This window comes from Herpailurus yagouaroundi, unplaced genomic scaffold, assembly GCF_014898765.1.
Source record: "Herpailurus yagouaroundi ecotype Mexico unplaced genomic scaffold, PumYag 67700, whole genome shotgun sequence".
NCBI lineage: Eukaryota > Metazoa > Chordata > Mammalia > Carnivora > Felidae > Herpailurus > Herpailurus yagouaroundi.
In genome coordinates this window covers 4,744,109-4,759,996 of record NW_024420499.1, presented here as the reverse complement: position 1 = coordinate 4,759,996, position 15,888 = coordinate 4,744,109, and the positions used below count along the sequence as shown (strand labels likewise).

The 15,888-nt window shown below is 41.0% G+C and overlaps 1 protein-coding gene across 2 annotated transcripts in view; it reads right to left on the bottom strand.

The window, feature by feature from the left end:
* Positions 1 to 1,243: 1,243 nt before the first annotated feature.
* AMMECR1 (AMMECR nuclear protein 1) overlaps positions 1,244 to 15,888 on the bottom strand; it is a 110,379-nt gene continuing 95,734 nt past the window's right edge. For both annotated transcript variants that reach the window (XM_040468505.1, XM_040468506.1), the window contains 3 exons: positions 7,006 to 7,096; positions 5,450 to 5,546; positions 1,244 to 3,514 (listed from right to left, as the gene is read on the bottom strand). In XM_040468505.1, coding sequence (XP_040324439.1) covers positions 3,400 to 3,514; positions 5,450 to 5,546; positions 7,006 to 7,096 — 303 coding nt within the window. In that variant the 3' untranslated portion in view covers positions 1,244 to 3,399. The remainder of the gene's footprint in view (positions 3,515 to 5,449; positions 5,547 to 7,005; positions 7,097 to 15,888) is intronic.

Here is a 15,888-nt window from a genome sequence, read left to right as displayed (position 1 = left end):
TGCACATTTGAAGACATGAAAAGAGGCCAGTATACAAACTTCCGGTGTGCTGGGCGGTGGGACTGTGTGTGCTGCGCTGAAAATCTTACAACTGCTTTACAGGGGGTTGGCGGGGGGGTTGTGGGGGGGGGAAGAGCGAGCCTTGCACTTCCTCCATCAAATACACCGACCTCTTGCGGCAGGGGAGACTGAAGCGGGTAGGTAGTAGCACATTCTCGTGCAGTCAGAAGGCCACTTAATGGGGGGGAGGGGGCACAATTGTTCTCTTAGAATCTGGTACCTGGCTAACCTTGTTTAAGAACAAGAAAACCTTCCAGAAACGGAAGCCTTTTGCTACATACCAAAAAGTAAAACGCGTTACTGTTTTCCAAGAGGAAAAATACCCAGTTGCATTTAAAAACAAAAAACAGAAATGGAGCTAATTAACATTTAAAAGGGGGGGCAGTGTAAACTTTGTGCTACTCAAATGAAGTTCAAGTATTACTTCCGAGCTGTTTAAAGATCGCTGACTTATACAATATTCTGGTGATAAGAGTGCAATTCACATTTGTGTTTCTGAACAAATAAACCACAACTGGCTAAAACAACCTGTGCAATCAGAATCTTCGTCTGAGTTAAAGACACATGCTACATATTTCAACATGTTCGAAGTGAATTCAAACCACAAATTTGACAGCTTTGTAGTATACGACAGAGGTGAAAGGGTCTAGCGTTTGTTTGTTTGAAGCACACCATTACAGTTTGTATAACACCCTTCACAAAGCTACAAAGTCTTTTTAGTCAACAGCTAGAGACAAAAATGCACTGTGCATTAATTTGAAAACAAAAGGAGACAAAACTATCCTTTTCCCCCAAGCCATGGTGGGAAATATTGCTGACCTTGTCCTCTGAAGCCTGCAGGATGGTTATTTCTTCAGTATAACATTATTACACTGGTTTAAGAAAAATCTGTATAACATCTGCATATATCAAGAATTTTAAAAAATCTGATATGATTTTAGAGTCCGCATGACCAGTCACGTGACCTGCTCAAGATTGATTAGCACCGTTAAATACATAAACACACATATGTGTGTATGTATGTGTAAGTATATGTATATACACACACACATATGTATGTCATAGATCTTTTCTTAAAAAAAAAACAACACAACAACTTCTAACCATGAGCTCACCCAGGACGAGGAGCCTGCTGAATTGATGAGATGATGGATAGGATGGGTCAATATTGGTCTATTCTGTCTTTTCAGTTTGGTTGTTTTTTTTTCCCCCCCCCCCCTTTTTTTTTTTTTTTTTTGCAGCAGACAATAGCATTCAGCTTGTGCTCAGTTTCCCTATAAGGGCAAGAAATAAGTCTCTATTAGGTTGCCACTTGGTTTTACACTGAAAGACTAATCTGCTCCAAAATGCTCCCAAGTAGAAACGAAAGGATTCGAAATCCCTTTCAAAAGACCAACAGCTAGCTTTCTCTGACTAATCTCGATGCTCAGTGAAACCGGCTACCGAGATTGCATTTCAGGCTAACAATTGGCTTCCTAGTTAAGGCATCACAACTGAAAATGGTTATTCCAATAATGGGGGCTGTGGATGAAGGAATACCAACCAACTTCTAAGAATGCTCATCAAAAACTAAAGCGGTGTGCTTTGCCACAGCGGCAAGCAGAAGGGATTCAGGCAGTTCCCTTGCAAGCTAGAAAAGGGTTTTTGATTTCTGAACTAGCAGTCTGTCGCTTGTCACCTAAGCTCTGCCATTTTGATATCCAGTGACATCTCGTAGTTTTGGACTATATATTCTGCACCATACTTCTTTTCCTCATTTGACATATAGTTTCCTGTTTGAAAAAAAAAATTACACACCCACCCACACACATGCGTGGGCACGCGCGCACACACACACACACACACACACACACACACACACACAGTTATTATAGTAAAGTGAAGGTAATCTTTCTCCAGAATCATCTGTCATTTTTCCTGGGGATGTCCACACGGACTTCCTACTGATGGTAGGAAGTTCTCTTTGTATGCACCAGGGGAAGAAGACCAGCCTGGCCAACGGGCTGGGCTCTGACGACTATATCATCTCTAAATGCCATTTTTATAGGTGTGACATAACATCTTACCAACACAGTCAAGGTGTTTCTATCAGAAGTATGTAGTGCAGAAAGACTCCAGTATTGTCCCCAGGACAAACATAATCTGAAATCATGGCAATATATGAACTTTTGTTTCACTAGATTCTCTTTACTATTTTCTTTAAATAGTAGCTAGAATTGCCTCTGGCCAATCATGACTTCTTGAAACCTAAAGCTAACGAATTTAAATTAATATATCATAGACACATGTCTCTTTTTGGTTAATTGCTCAAAATAAATTTTTTTCCACCTTAAAAAAATACTTAAGAGTAAGGAATTTGTCTCATCTGCTGTTTCACATACAGAAACAATAAAATTTTATAAGAATATTTCTCTAAATTGCCTTCCCCCCCACCCCAACTTCTCTCCTTTCCATTTAAGTAAATTCTTCTCAAAGGCACTAAATTCTGTATCTGCTCTCTTCCTGATATTTGTTGCTCTTCAAAATGATTTCTGTAGCATATTTGAAAGGCAGCTTGCACTTTCTTAAAACAGTGTTGTAGTTTTGTTTGTAAGTTGATTTTATAAAGTGATGAGGCCATCTCTTCTATGATAACCAGCAAAATAGGCATAAATGGTTTCTCACTCTCTGTGACAAGCCCTATCATGGACTTTCAAATGTTCTATACTAGAACTAAAGTTCATATATTTCAACCATGGGAAAAACACACACCTAAGGAGTGAAGATCCACACACTAAGCTCTCATAGCAAAATGAATTTTAGGCAAATTCCAGAGTCCTATACAAATACCTGAATTTGATATGAATTGCTCCCAAACTCAGCTATCAAAAATTATCTATCTCACTGAAGAAAACTAAAGAAAAACCTAAATAAAATCCTTAAAAACTGCACAATTTCTTCCATCCACAGTTGAAAGAAGGAGGGAAGAGAAGACAGAAGGGAGGAAGGAGAGACGACAGGGAGGAAGGCAAGAAGGACAGAAAGACAGAAACCTGATTGAGAGAGCAAAGCAAAATCCTACGCAATATTGCGAGGAAAGAAAACCCCAGAAGTTATATATGCTGCAAAAAAAAAAAAAAATCAATGACCTAAAATAATAAAACAGAATCTTCTTAACAAATGCCATTTTCCTACCCGTTACCATGATGATCTTAACAGACAATGTCCAAGCTTCATCATGGCAACGGAAACTATCATCATAAAATGGTACAGTAAAAGAGATAGCTAGACCAAGAAGGGGTAGGGTCTCCTGGGAAGAGGTCTGCAGAGAGGCCCAGTGACTGGTTGTGCGGCTCAGTGTCAGGAATAATGGTTGTATGGCGGAAGGGGATGCCCAATGCCATTTTGGAAATGATGATGCTGGCGGTGAGCAAGGTATTCAGCATAGCTCAGGGTCATCTTTTCACTACGGTACCTGAAAAAGTCAGGGAAGAGACAAAGTTAACATCAAGAAACAGATGACATACTGAACTCAGAGCTGGGATGGACCTCAGAGATAACCTTACACAACAGGAAAAACAGAGGTCCAGAGACAAGCAAGTGACTCGCCCAATGTCACACAACTAAGTAGCAAGGCTGAGGTCAGAACCCAGGAATCCAAAGTCTGAGTCCAGCGCTCTTTTCTACTCTACCCCTCCTTGTTTGAACTGCTCCTGCTTGACCTCTCCAGTATGATACCACCCACCGCTCCCTTTCTGAAGCTCTCCCGTGTCACGGGTTCTACGATAACGCACTTGCCTGGTTCTCCGCCGCCCCAGCCCCCTGTCTCGCAGACTACTCCTTATCTCTCTATCCCTCCTGCTCCTTCCTGCCTTGTCGGACTTTGCTGTGTTTCTGCCTTCGGCTCTTTTGACCCCATGCTCTGTGCCCCCTCCATGAGCCCTACCTTTACAACTTCAACCATGACCTCTTGACAGATGATCCCAAGTCACCATCGCTGGCCATGACTTCTGCACGTGTACATTTTCGGTGACATACCGGACGTTTCTACACAGACACCCCAGGAGGCGCTTCAACTCCAGAATCAGTGCCAAAACGGGGCTCTCCTCCTGTGGTCCCTCCCTGGGGCAAAGGGATTGCCTCGGTCCTTCTTTTCTACATAAAGCCTTGACTTGTTCCTGTTCCTTACTTCTGAATGATAGTTACTAAGTCCTGTCATTTCTTGCACGGTGTTTTCTCACCTGTTTCCTCCTTTCTTCTCATCCTCCCGCCACAGCTCTTAGTAACGCTCCCATTTCACCTCCTTTGGATTGCTCCCACAGCTTCTTGGGTAGCAGTAACGCCTCCTAATTTTCCTGTGGCCTATTCCAGTCTTACACCTTCGCAAATCCACGTGCTTAAAACCCTTCAATGGCTACTAACTGCCTGTAGAATCAGGTCTCAATTTCTTCATCTGGAACTCAAGACCCTCCGTCACATGACCCAACCCACCTTCTCGGCCGTGTTTTGCTCTAATGACCACCTCCTTACAGATCTATTTGAAAGACCAGCCGCATCTTACTGTTGAACATTCCTCAGAACTTGCCTCGACTCACTAAATTAATCCCTCCCCCCATCCCTCAAAGAGTCTACCCATTCTTCAAGCCCAGCCTCAAAACTATATCCCTCCTGGAATATTCCTCTTTCCCTATTGTATGATCTCATACCACCCATCACATTCTGCCTTATATTAATAATTATTCTTGTGCATGCCCTTCTATTCTCCTAGGCTGAACCCGGGGAAGGCAGAGAGGAAGGCATTTTCAAATCTGTAACTCCTCAGAGCTGAGAAAAGTCCGTTTTTAGACTACAGGCATTCAGTGTGGTTTTACAGAATTGAAACAAATGGAAACAGCAATCCATTTTCCGAAAATGTTGGGTATTTAAAAAAAAAAAAAAAGTATCCCTATAATCCCACGTAGAAATGTATTTGGCATTTGTAAGTCTAGCTCAACTGTGATTTCTAGTAAGCTTTCACGGTAGACTTCTATCGCTGCCCACATCCTAAGGTTAAATTCAAATTTGAGGACTGCTTAGCAGAATCCGGGGCTTCTGCTAAGCCATTCAAAAGCTAGCCAATCGCTAATTCAGGTGACTTTCATCTATAGTGTAGTTGAAAAAGGCTCAGAGGGCTTGCTCACGTAAAGCCAGAGTAATCGCAGAGAGCTAGAGATGGGAAGGATGGGTTCGTACATCATACAGGCCCTACTGCCCACCAGAGTTCACCGTATCCACCCTCAGTCCGGCCCTGCCATTCATTTCCATTCTGTTTCAGAAAAGAGAAGTAAGAGAGACCAGAGAAATCAAAGGATTATAGACATACGCATCAAAATGTCCTGGTTAGCCTTGTGCTAGAAAATGCCTTCTGTACCTGGTCAGTTTTATGGTTTTCCTGAATTCATTAGTAATCGGTGCTTTGTAGCCTCCTTTCCTCAGCAAGGAGTCTATGGTCTGAATATGGTCCCATCCTGTGGAGAGCAGACCAGATAAAATACCAGTCAAACACATGCAACAAGCACTTTCGGTTAAATACAAAACGACTTTGTAGACGGCAGCTATCAGTGTCACCAAATGCCATCATGTCCTTTGGTCCTAAAAACAATCACACAGAAGGGCTACGGTCTCCTCCTGTACGGAAGCACATGTACCATCACACACCTTAAATTCCTAGCTACCCATGATGGCCAACAACATTAGTTTGTTTGTTTTTTTTTAATCTCAACCACAAAGACCAGAAATCTAAGAGGCTGGCCGTAACTGCTCAGTCATGTCTAGGTAGCAAACCACAGACACCGTACTCCCCTCTGACAGTGACACCTCTAAAAGGGAGGGAAAGGCCTAAATGTCATTCTGCCAAGTCAGCAGTAATTCAGACTCCCACACTAACTCATGGTAATTATTGTTCTTAATGGTATCTTCTGTGGTCAGTCAAGTGTTATTTGTGTGAAGTATTCAGAGGCATTTTTATTGGTTCTGACATGGGATGGTATACTAATATCCGAGGCCCTCTCTCTTCTGTAAGCTTTACGAAGCCAACACAACTACAGGATTAAGACATTTTCGACAGCAACCCAAATAAATCTTCAGATAGCTGTCTTCAAATCTAACTCTCCTGTCTGGGGGATGGGGGGGCAAAGGGGGGGGGAATCTAATGATATTAGACTTTACTGTGATGTATCTCACATTTATATGAAACAAACGTGAGAAAACCAAATGACAGATGCTTTCTGATGAGAAAGATAAGCTCCATAAGATAAAGAAATATTCATTTCAACTAACATGAGATTGGAATTCAGTAGTGGCTACAAAGGACCAGATACTACAGAGTGAAGACTTATTTTGTGTTACAGTGGTGGTTCATAAAGGTTTGTGCTACATCTGCAAAAACAAACTTTTGATTAGGAAGCGCAGAGCAGGCATATCAGACACTAATAATTCATTTAATCTCAGTGCTCCAGATCTTAATGGGAAACCTACAATGCTAATACTAGCAAATGAGTAACAGGCAACCACCTAAAAATGAAACATTTGATACTGACAATGAACTGAGTGGCTGGCTGACTGTCAAACAAAAGGCTTGTTTGTGCCAAAAGGCTATACAGCACAATGGAATATGGGAATATGGCACTTCAAATTCGTAGCAAGCCATCGCCTAAGAATAAAACCCAAAGTTTACAAATCTTTGCTTTTGGGAAAGTACACTGTTGTGTGTTTTTGCTATCAAACTTTAGTGCAGGGACTCGACTCCTGTGTGAGGAATTCACCAATTTCATACAGACATTGCAGTGGCAGTGATGGAAGAATCACTTCTTATGATTTGACACTGATCAATTATCAGACATAACTGCAAGGTCAGATATCGCATTGCAATTTGTATATGTGTTCAAATTCTTCACCAGATCATACGAAATAAAGTACAACAATGACCTTGCTCCTTTGCAACCTCCGGTAGGTAGGTGGCGGTGCGTTTTGATCCTTTTTCATTGATGAATTCTATTCTAATGCCATGTACACCCACCTGAAAGAAATTGGCAGTTTTATTAGTACAGTCTTCTTCATCGAAACAGAAAGAAAAAGTTATAATTTAACTCTCAAGAGAATGCAATGTTCCTTTCCCCTTGTTTTTAAAAGGGCCTATCATTTTTCTCTTTCCAAAGCCCTGACTTTGGGTGTGAGGGCCGTTATGATGGCCACAGAGACAGAAAACATTAATTTACGTGTGCCCAACATGTGTTGGGCTATGCTACTCTGTTTGGAACCGGAACACCCATTCTGGGGCTTGTAGGTAGAATGAGACAGCAGATGGCAAGAATCCTGCCCCTGCTCCCAAACTGTGGCTCATGACAGTAAGGAACTAGACCAAGGAAGCTGACTCCCAAGAGACAGCAGATACACATCCTCTTTTCAGGTACAGTCGCCACTTCAGATTCAGTTCTGAAACTCGTGGGGTTGCTGACTCCCTTCCCAAACTGTTGAGTCTCTTTAAAACCTTGAGTTGTATGTAGATGAGCAAACCCAGGGGACAGTGAAAAAAGCCAACCACCACCAGATCCGACATCATCACCCCATTCCATATGATATCTCTAAGATATATGTCATGGCTTACGGTGGGCCTGTGGCAAACCCTCACTGTCTGTCTACATCATTACCCTTACACGCTACTGCTAAATTTACGAGTGATAGGGATTTCAAATCGCTTTGGGGCAGGGCATTTTTGCAGTTTCTTATCTATTAACACAGAGACCACTATAACTCTATGTGAAGCATGAAGACTTTTGGCGATGCCTTAAGAAGAGGGGGTTCTCTGAGTGTGGGCAATTTCTGGCTAATGTTTTAAGAAAGTAATATACTTTTTCTCTGATTAGCATCTCGTCAGAAGGAATCTGTCTTTCCCCCTCATATCCTGCAGACTGGTATACAGAACTGAGGATCACGGGAGTTTCTTCTTTGTAAATGCTGAGAGTAAAAATGAAATTTCAAAAGTATAACAACTCCAGTCCATTCTCCCAAACCTACAGTCACTTTATTTTTTTTTTTTAATTTTTTTTTTCAACGTTTATTTATTTTTGGGACAGAGAGAGACAGAGCATGAACGGGGGAGGGGCAGAGAGAGAGAGGGAGACACAGAATCGGAAACAGGCTCCAGGCTCCGAGCCATCAGCCCAGAGCCCGACGCGGACCGCGAGATCGTGACCTGGCTGAAGTCGGACGCTTAACCGACTGCGCCACCCAGGCACGCCTGCAGTCACTTTAGATCAACGGTCCCCCAGGGGAGTGTAAGGTCACCCGAAGGACTGGAGGGAGGATGTAAGACCAGGAAAACATTTTTATCCAGTAAAGAGGATTCTTTTCAGAGCAGGTGAGTGAAGTCATAGACCTGGACTCTTTCCATCTACATGCATGTTGAGGTCTAGAAGAAGAGCAGGAGTCCCCGAAAGCCTCCTTTGCTTGTTCTGCCCTTAGCCTGAAGTTTCCCAGTTTCTCAGGGAAGCAGAAGTCCTCTGAAAAAAATCCATTTTGTCCTTTCCCCGGGGCCTCTTCACACATCCATACATTACAGTCTGCCAGATCTTCTGAGAAGTTTGTTTTATGAAAGGCTATCTGTGTGGCGATTTCTTCTATTTAATATCAGTGTTCTTATGAATCTCCTTCTGCTGAAAATGCACTCAGGGCAGCTGTTTAGAAACTAACACAGTAAGGCCTCCCATAACCTGTGGGAAATGACTGTGGACAGCTGAGAAGAAATATGAGGCTTAGCTATCAGGCATTTCCAGGATAAAGGACATCTACTAATCTCCCCAGTGTCTGACACGGTACTGACACAATGACAAATTTGCAACAGTTTCTGTATACGGACTTTCTGATCTGTGACTTTGAAGTCTCTTTCCTTCAACAAGATCGGCTCCGTCGTAACTTGTTTTTAAAAATATACAGCAGAAATAGTTTGTGCTCCCGTCCTTCACTGCAGCGAATCTTTGACTCAATTTATCAAAAATCTGTCATGTTAAAATGGGAAAGAATTTTGGTGTTTATTAAGGTGTCTAACCAAAACTGTGAGAGGAAGAAGAAGGTTTCGCTATTTGTGAGATGAGAGTGTTACACAAAATCAGGGGTATTTAACTGGTATGGGGCGGGGGGAATGGGAGCCGTGAAGTTTATCAGAATCTCAGAAGGTTTCATGCTTCAGCAAGTATAGTTTGGAAAAAGAACAACTCTGCAGGTGATTTTTATTCTAGGTTAACTACAAAGCCTCTAATAATCGGTTTAGCTCTGACAGATTGTGGCTGGGTATTGAAAAAAAAAAGTGATTTAGGCAAATTGGAGGTGATTTAGACACTTAAATCCTTTCTTCACAGGAGTGCATTGTGTTTTTTAACAAAAATTTCAGAGAGTTTTAAGCCTAGTAATTTAACAATTAAAGGTGATTACGACCAGCTGCATGGTGTATGAACGGTATCTCACTAAAGCTTATATATGTGTGTGTGTAGATACATTTACAGATATATATTTACATATTTATATATATATATGACTATGTAAGTAGAAAGAAAGAGGTGACAGAGGTTAAGACTGAATTGGAAAGACATGCTGACCAAGATAAAAACGACTCGTTTACTTCTGTATTTTCAGAAGGGCCCACCATTGAACTTAATGTGACCAAAAAAATAATCAAACTTCTCCCATCTAGAATTAGTACCACATTTACAATTTTTAGTTCTTTTCTGTGTTCCTAGGATTCTGAACAGTTGAAAGTATCTGTAAATTGAAATGTAAGTATGGTGATTTTAAAGTGAACCTTTTGTGAGAAGTAACTTATTTCATAGGTTAAAAAAAAAAAATACTCCAGAGTGACAGAAATCCAAAACCACAGTGACTCATTTCTTCAACCGTTGGAATCCAGGAGAATGGCAATAATGTTCTGACCAGAATCAAAGCATAATAGCTTTTTGTCACCTGTTGAGCAACAGCATTTTCCTTTGCTCCCAGAACCACAGACGCCACCAAAGAGTCATACTGCGCAATCAAAACCGGGGAGTGGAATATGGCCTGCTGTGGAGAATGACCGAATGTGGCCAACCCATGGAAATCAGTGGCTTTGCAAATTAATTCCTTTCGACTGCAATGAGCGTGAAAACTAATCCCGTATTGTTTTGAGGGAGGAATGTGTCACCAGCTACGACTCCAAAATGCAACCCTCATATCGTAATAATCAAACATGATATTCGTATGATAATCGAATCCTCTGTTAAACTGGAGAATCCTTCGGCCTAGCTGCATCCCCAGAGACAAAGGCTATAGTGGCAATGATCAGCTAGAGAAGAGATCAGCTCACCAGGGTACTGAGATTCCCTACACCAAACTAAAACTCTACCTCAGCGTTGTAGTTAACCTTCCGTTTCAGGGATGAATAAGGAGGTAGCACCGGGGAAACCTTATGTCACCCCTAGTGCCCCTAACATACACCCAACTGCCACTGCCCGAAGTACAGCCAGGTGCACAAAAACTGGGGACTTGCAAATCGAGCCTTATGGGAGTCAAATGTTATTAGAAGGTTTGAGAAAAAAAATGCTTTCAAGGTCCATCAGCTGTGATAATGTCCTTTTAATCAAGACTGTACTTTTGCTAAGCAAAGCTATAAATCAATTCGAATGGTAGTAAATGAAATGTAGGACTTATAGATAAGAGGATATGGAATTAAACAGAGCCATATCTGTGTGTGCCGAGAGGAACATTAAGGCCAGTTCAACAGACTCCTATTGCATGCTAAAAAGAAAGTCCTATTTGTTCGGAACCGTTCCATAGCGAGTGATTTTTATTAATGCCATTATACAATCTTTCGTTTTTAACATTGCCCAGAAAGATTAAATATCAAGATTAATGTTGAGACCCTAAAATGTATCTTGATTAGTCTAGAGCTGATTATTCACCTGGCCCCGTCCTCCTTCCTCCCTTGTCCATGCCGCTATTTGTTCACTCCTCTGTCAGAGAGCATGTGGGCCCAGAGAGAGAGATACATGCAAATTAATCAATTTTGCTATGTAGCAAAGGTTTCATAGGAGAAGAGATTATAAATAATGGCTAAAATGAAGCTTCTAGACTGTCTGCAGCTTTCATTTATCCTTGTTATCTGGTCCCTTGTTAGAAATGTGGCTTCACTTAAAACTATTATCCTCTAATGCAGCGACTCTCAACACAGGAGCATTTAAAAAGGGCCCCCTCCTACCCTATTATGACACATGTCCATATTTTGCTCCTCACAACTGCACAAAGTTCGATACACCTTAGTCTGTCTGTAAGGCAAGTGTAATCCACCAGCAGCACTACCAAAGGGCCTCACTTGTACTCGCAAGGCTGATCAGCAAGCCAACAATCTGGATATGTTAAACCATAAGAAGGAGTCATCTGGCTAAAAGCATCAGTGAGCATAAAACGTGCTCTGGCTAAATCAGGTAGGCTCCATGCAAGCCGGGGATCATTTGGATCCACAATTACCTCCGCAGTCCTGACCCTCAAAGCTACATCTGCCCCTGAACACATCCTGGCCAATAAAACCAATCACCTCCTCAGGTTCATCCTGCCTTAGCAAATGCCACAGTTAGCCCCAAATGTTGGGTGTTAGTGACCAAATGTTGGGTTTCCTTGTAACGCTATGGCCCTAACTTAGTCCACTGATTTTCAGTGCATTCACTTGAATTAAAAAAAAAAAATACATATTTATATATTTATGTGTATATATTTAAAAATATATATGTATATGTGGGTATGTATATATGTATATATACATATATACATAACATGTGGGTATATATATGTGTGTGTGCGTGTGTGCGCATGTATGTGTGTGTGTGCATAGATATATAGATAGATATTCAGGAAGTCAAGGAATTGAAAGTGCTTTGACCATATCTTTGTTCCTGATATCATTTGGCAAAATATGCTTTGCAATTAACAAAACAGCCAGTCACTGGTCATTCACATAAGACTGACCTGCCAGGCTCAATATGCCAGTTCCATTGAACTGAATAAAAGGACTCTGTTCCTAATGAGAGAAGCTCAGGATATTTGGCACACCCTCTAACCTTTAGAGGCTGGCATCATAGGAGACACACATGCTCTTTCACAAAACAGCCCATGGTACCACGGACAGAAACAAGCACTGCATTGGACAGCCCATGGGTCTGACCCAGAGTCTCGAGTTTCTTATATTCTTGGGAGAAAAAAAGCCATATGCGGTATTTCTCCTAAAAGCCCCAAAACCACAATGCCACACATTCCACTCTTTCCCTCATAGCCCTACAGAGGCTTCTGGACGCCTCCAGCTCAGCCTTCTGAAGACAGTGACTCTTCCTTCTCCCAGTGAAAACAAATTCACCGTAAAAAAGGAAAATATTCCATTATTCTTGGTCCTACTTTATGTGTATCATCTTGAATAATTCTCACTGGGGCAGGAAAAATTAAGATTTTAATCATAAAGGCTGATCATGATTTGTACAAATCCTAATGAATCACTTTCCTCAATCCTGATCCTAAAAACAACAAAAAAAGTAGATGACATATTATCCAGATCTGTGCATCAAATCCTCAGAGTTGTGAATCTGCACTACTTCAATCCACCCACCAATTTCAGAAGTACGTCTGAAATTTGGAAGGTGCCCATCTGATTAATAATGAACGCTTAAAAATTGTTAGCAATTAACACTTCAGAGTCTGGCCAAATCATACATCTTAAAAATAGCATTGTTGCAAATCATTTTTTTTAACTCAGTTTTACTTCTGTAAACCTCAACAATCATAAACATGGATTTGTTTTTCCTGTTTATAAAAAGAGTACACACATATTACCGGGGAGGGGGGGAAATCTCTTTAGAAAGGTACAAAAGAGAAAATAAACATGTTCTGCAATCCTAGGACCACGTAGGAACAACTCTTGCCTTAGTGACTTGAAAAATAATGTCCTGGGGTGCCTGGGTGCCTCAGTCAGTTAAGCATCCGACTTCAGCTCAGGTCATGATCTCACGGTTTGTGAGTTCGAGCCCCGCGTTGGGCTCTGTGCTGACACCTGGGAGCCAGGAGCCTGCTTCAGATTCTGTGTCTCCCTCTCTCTCTGCCCCTCCCCTGCTCCCCCCCCCCCTCTCTCTCTCTCTCTCTGTGTGTCTCTCTCAGAAATAAACATCAAAAGAATTTTAAAAAAGAAAGAAAGAATAATAATGTTCTGAACCAACTAAGACAACATCATGGACTAACCTGTTAGGCTGTTTTTTATTTCATTTTTTATATTTTTTAATTTACATCCAAGTTAGTTAGCATATGGTGCAACAATGATTTCAGGAGTAGATTCTTTAGTGCCCCTTACCCGTTTAGCCCATCCCCCCTCCCACAACCCCTCCAGCAACCCTGTATTTGTCTCTTATGTTTTGTCCCCCTCCCTGTTTTTATATTATTTTTGCTTCCCTTCCCATATGTTCTTCTGTTCTGTGTCTTAAAGTCCTCATATGAGTGAAATCATATGATATTTGTCTTTCTCTAAGTTCGCTTAGCATAATACCCTCTAGTTCCATCCACGTACTTGCAAATGGCAAGATTTCATTCTTTTTGATTGCTGAGTGATATTCCATTGGATATGTATACTAGCCTGTTAGACCATTTTTAATCCATCAGTTGACCCATGTCTATAGCTGCCCTTGTTTTCAAATCTCCTTTAAGTGAGATGCTTTTAGAAATGGAAGAAATACTAGAAAAGTTGGTCAAAAAGGATAAGCGATTGCAAAGCTATCATTCGGGCACAAGTAACCTTTTAATATATTCTACCCTGAAAACTCTGCTTTGTCGTCAACCTCACCTGAAGTTATTTTTTTTACTGTTATTTTGTGAAAGCAACCACAAAGGTCTCCTTGACCAAAATGCATATGTACTGCTCGTTTCTAAAATCCCTGCAAATTAGTCACCTGTAGATTTAGAAATTAGTTCAGTCTCCATGGACTGATTCTTGGCTTTCGCAGAGCTTACCAAAGGACCAATTAGTGCCAATTTTGATTCCTGTAGGAGCCTCGGACATCTTGTCTATCAGGAATGCAAGCCTGCCAATTTATTTCACAAAAGCCACTGAAAAATCTGATAACATTTATTTTAACTAATAACAGACACACAGCTCTAAAATACCTGAGCTAGCTAATAATCACCCCCATGAACTTTTAAAGAATTAGCTAAGATTTTAAATAAAGCATGGCTAATGAGGAGGTGCTTTGAAGAGCTGTGAAGCCAAACATGTTTATAGATCATGTGCAATGAAAGAAACTGTTCTTAAGGTTTTGCAGACATGCAGTGACAGCTCAGTGTACAAGGAAAAAAAAAACCAATTCTCTGTAATGATTAATTATAATGAGCATTCCTTAAAAATTGAACATCCTGAAGCTTTCCAAGGAAAGTTCAGGCAACACAGGTGACCTTTAAATAAAAAGCCTGCTTTTCATCAAAAGTTAGAAAAATGCATTCCTGCCATTTTTAAGGGGATGAGGAAGGGAGTGAATTTACAGGCAAAGAGAACTCAAGTCAAGAAATTTTCTTAAAATCCAGACATGTGAATCAGTGTGCTTTTCAAAGGCTGTGGAAGAAAAACACCTCTTGGCAAAGGACTTAATATGAAATAGTGTTGTTTGCCTGATAGGAGACAGAAAAATCTTATACAGGTTAGAACTGTACATGGAGTATGGGACTCGATACAGTTTTACTCAGGCTACACAAGAGATTTGTTCCTAAAAGGTTACATATGTGTTGAATTTATGTAGATGGATTAATCTTGAAGTCACCAGGAAGGCCTTAAAGAAACTCTATAGTGAGTCCTTCTGCAAAGCAAAATATCTTTGTCAAGCGAACAGTCACTCCCTAATATATTTACCTCACTTAGATTTATAAATGTAATGTTGACTTAAAACAGGGGATGATGCAGTAATAAAATGTAGCATTAGCTGTTTAGAATAGTATGCTTCTGAAAGAGAAATCTTTGGTGGAAAGGAAATCTAGAATGTACAGCTTCAAAAACTGGACTGTTGTTCACCTTTGTTGCCACCCTCCCATTTTAAAAGGTAGGGCTCTGTTATGACTTCTAAAGGGCTAGTGGTGATTCATTCTCTGGTAGTAAAATCAAACAGAAGCCATTTTGAAAAGGGGGGTGGTCACAGCATCAAACGGAGGTCAGCCTCCGGAGAGACCTTAGGTATTATTTAGTCCAACTTTTCTAGCATCCTGGTGAGGAAACAGAGATCCAGGGAGGAGCAGACTATAATGCAACTACTAGGAGGGAAAAGGCTGGAAGGGTCTGTGGCTTTGGGGGAAGAAGCAGGAAAATGACCCCCCCCCCCAACCAACACGCTGGGAGAAAAGCAGGAAGCAAGTGGAGGAGGCCTGACGACAGACCACACTGTGCACGCCCATTTCACCAACGGTACCAATAGCTACAGGAAATTTCCATGCATCAAATCACCTTCTAGAAGTTACTTTACTTTGTTTGGCTTGCTTCCCCACTAGACTTCTAATACACAGAAGTGCTGATTCACAGCAAATGCTTTACTAGATGGCCAGGAAGCTTGAAGCATTCCCTTCCCAATGTTCCACGGCACTTGAAAATAATGTTTCAAGTACAGCATCAGGACAAAGACTAAATTACTGTAACAATAGTGGCACATCTTATACAAAAATCTCAATGTCCCTGAGAAACACAAAGCATATATATATATATATATATATATATATATATATATATATATATAAGCAAAGCATGGTTATATCACAGTTAGGGAAAAATAATGAGGG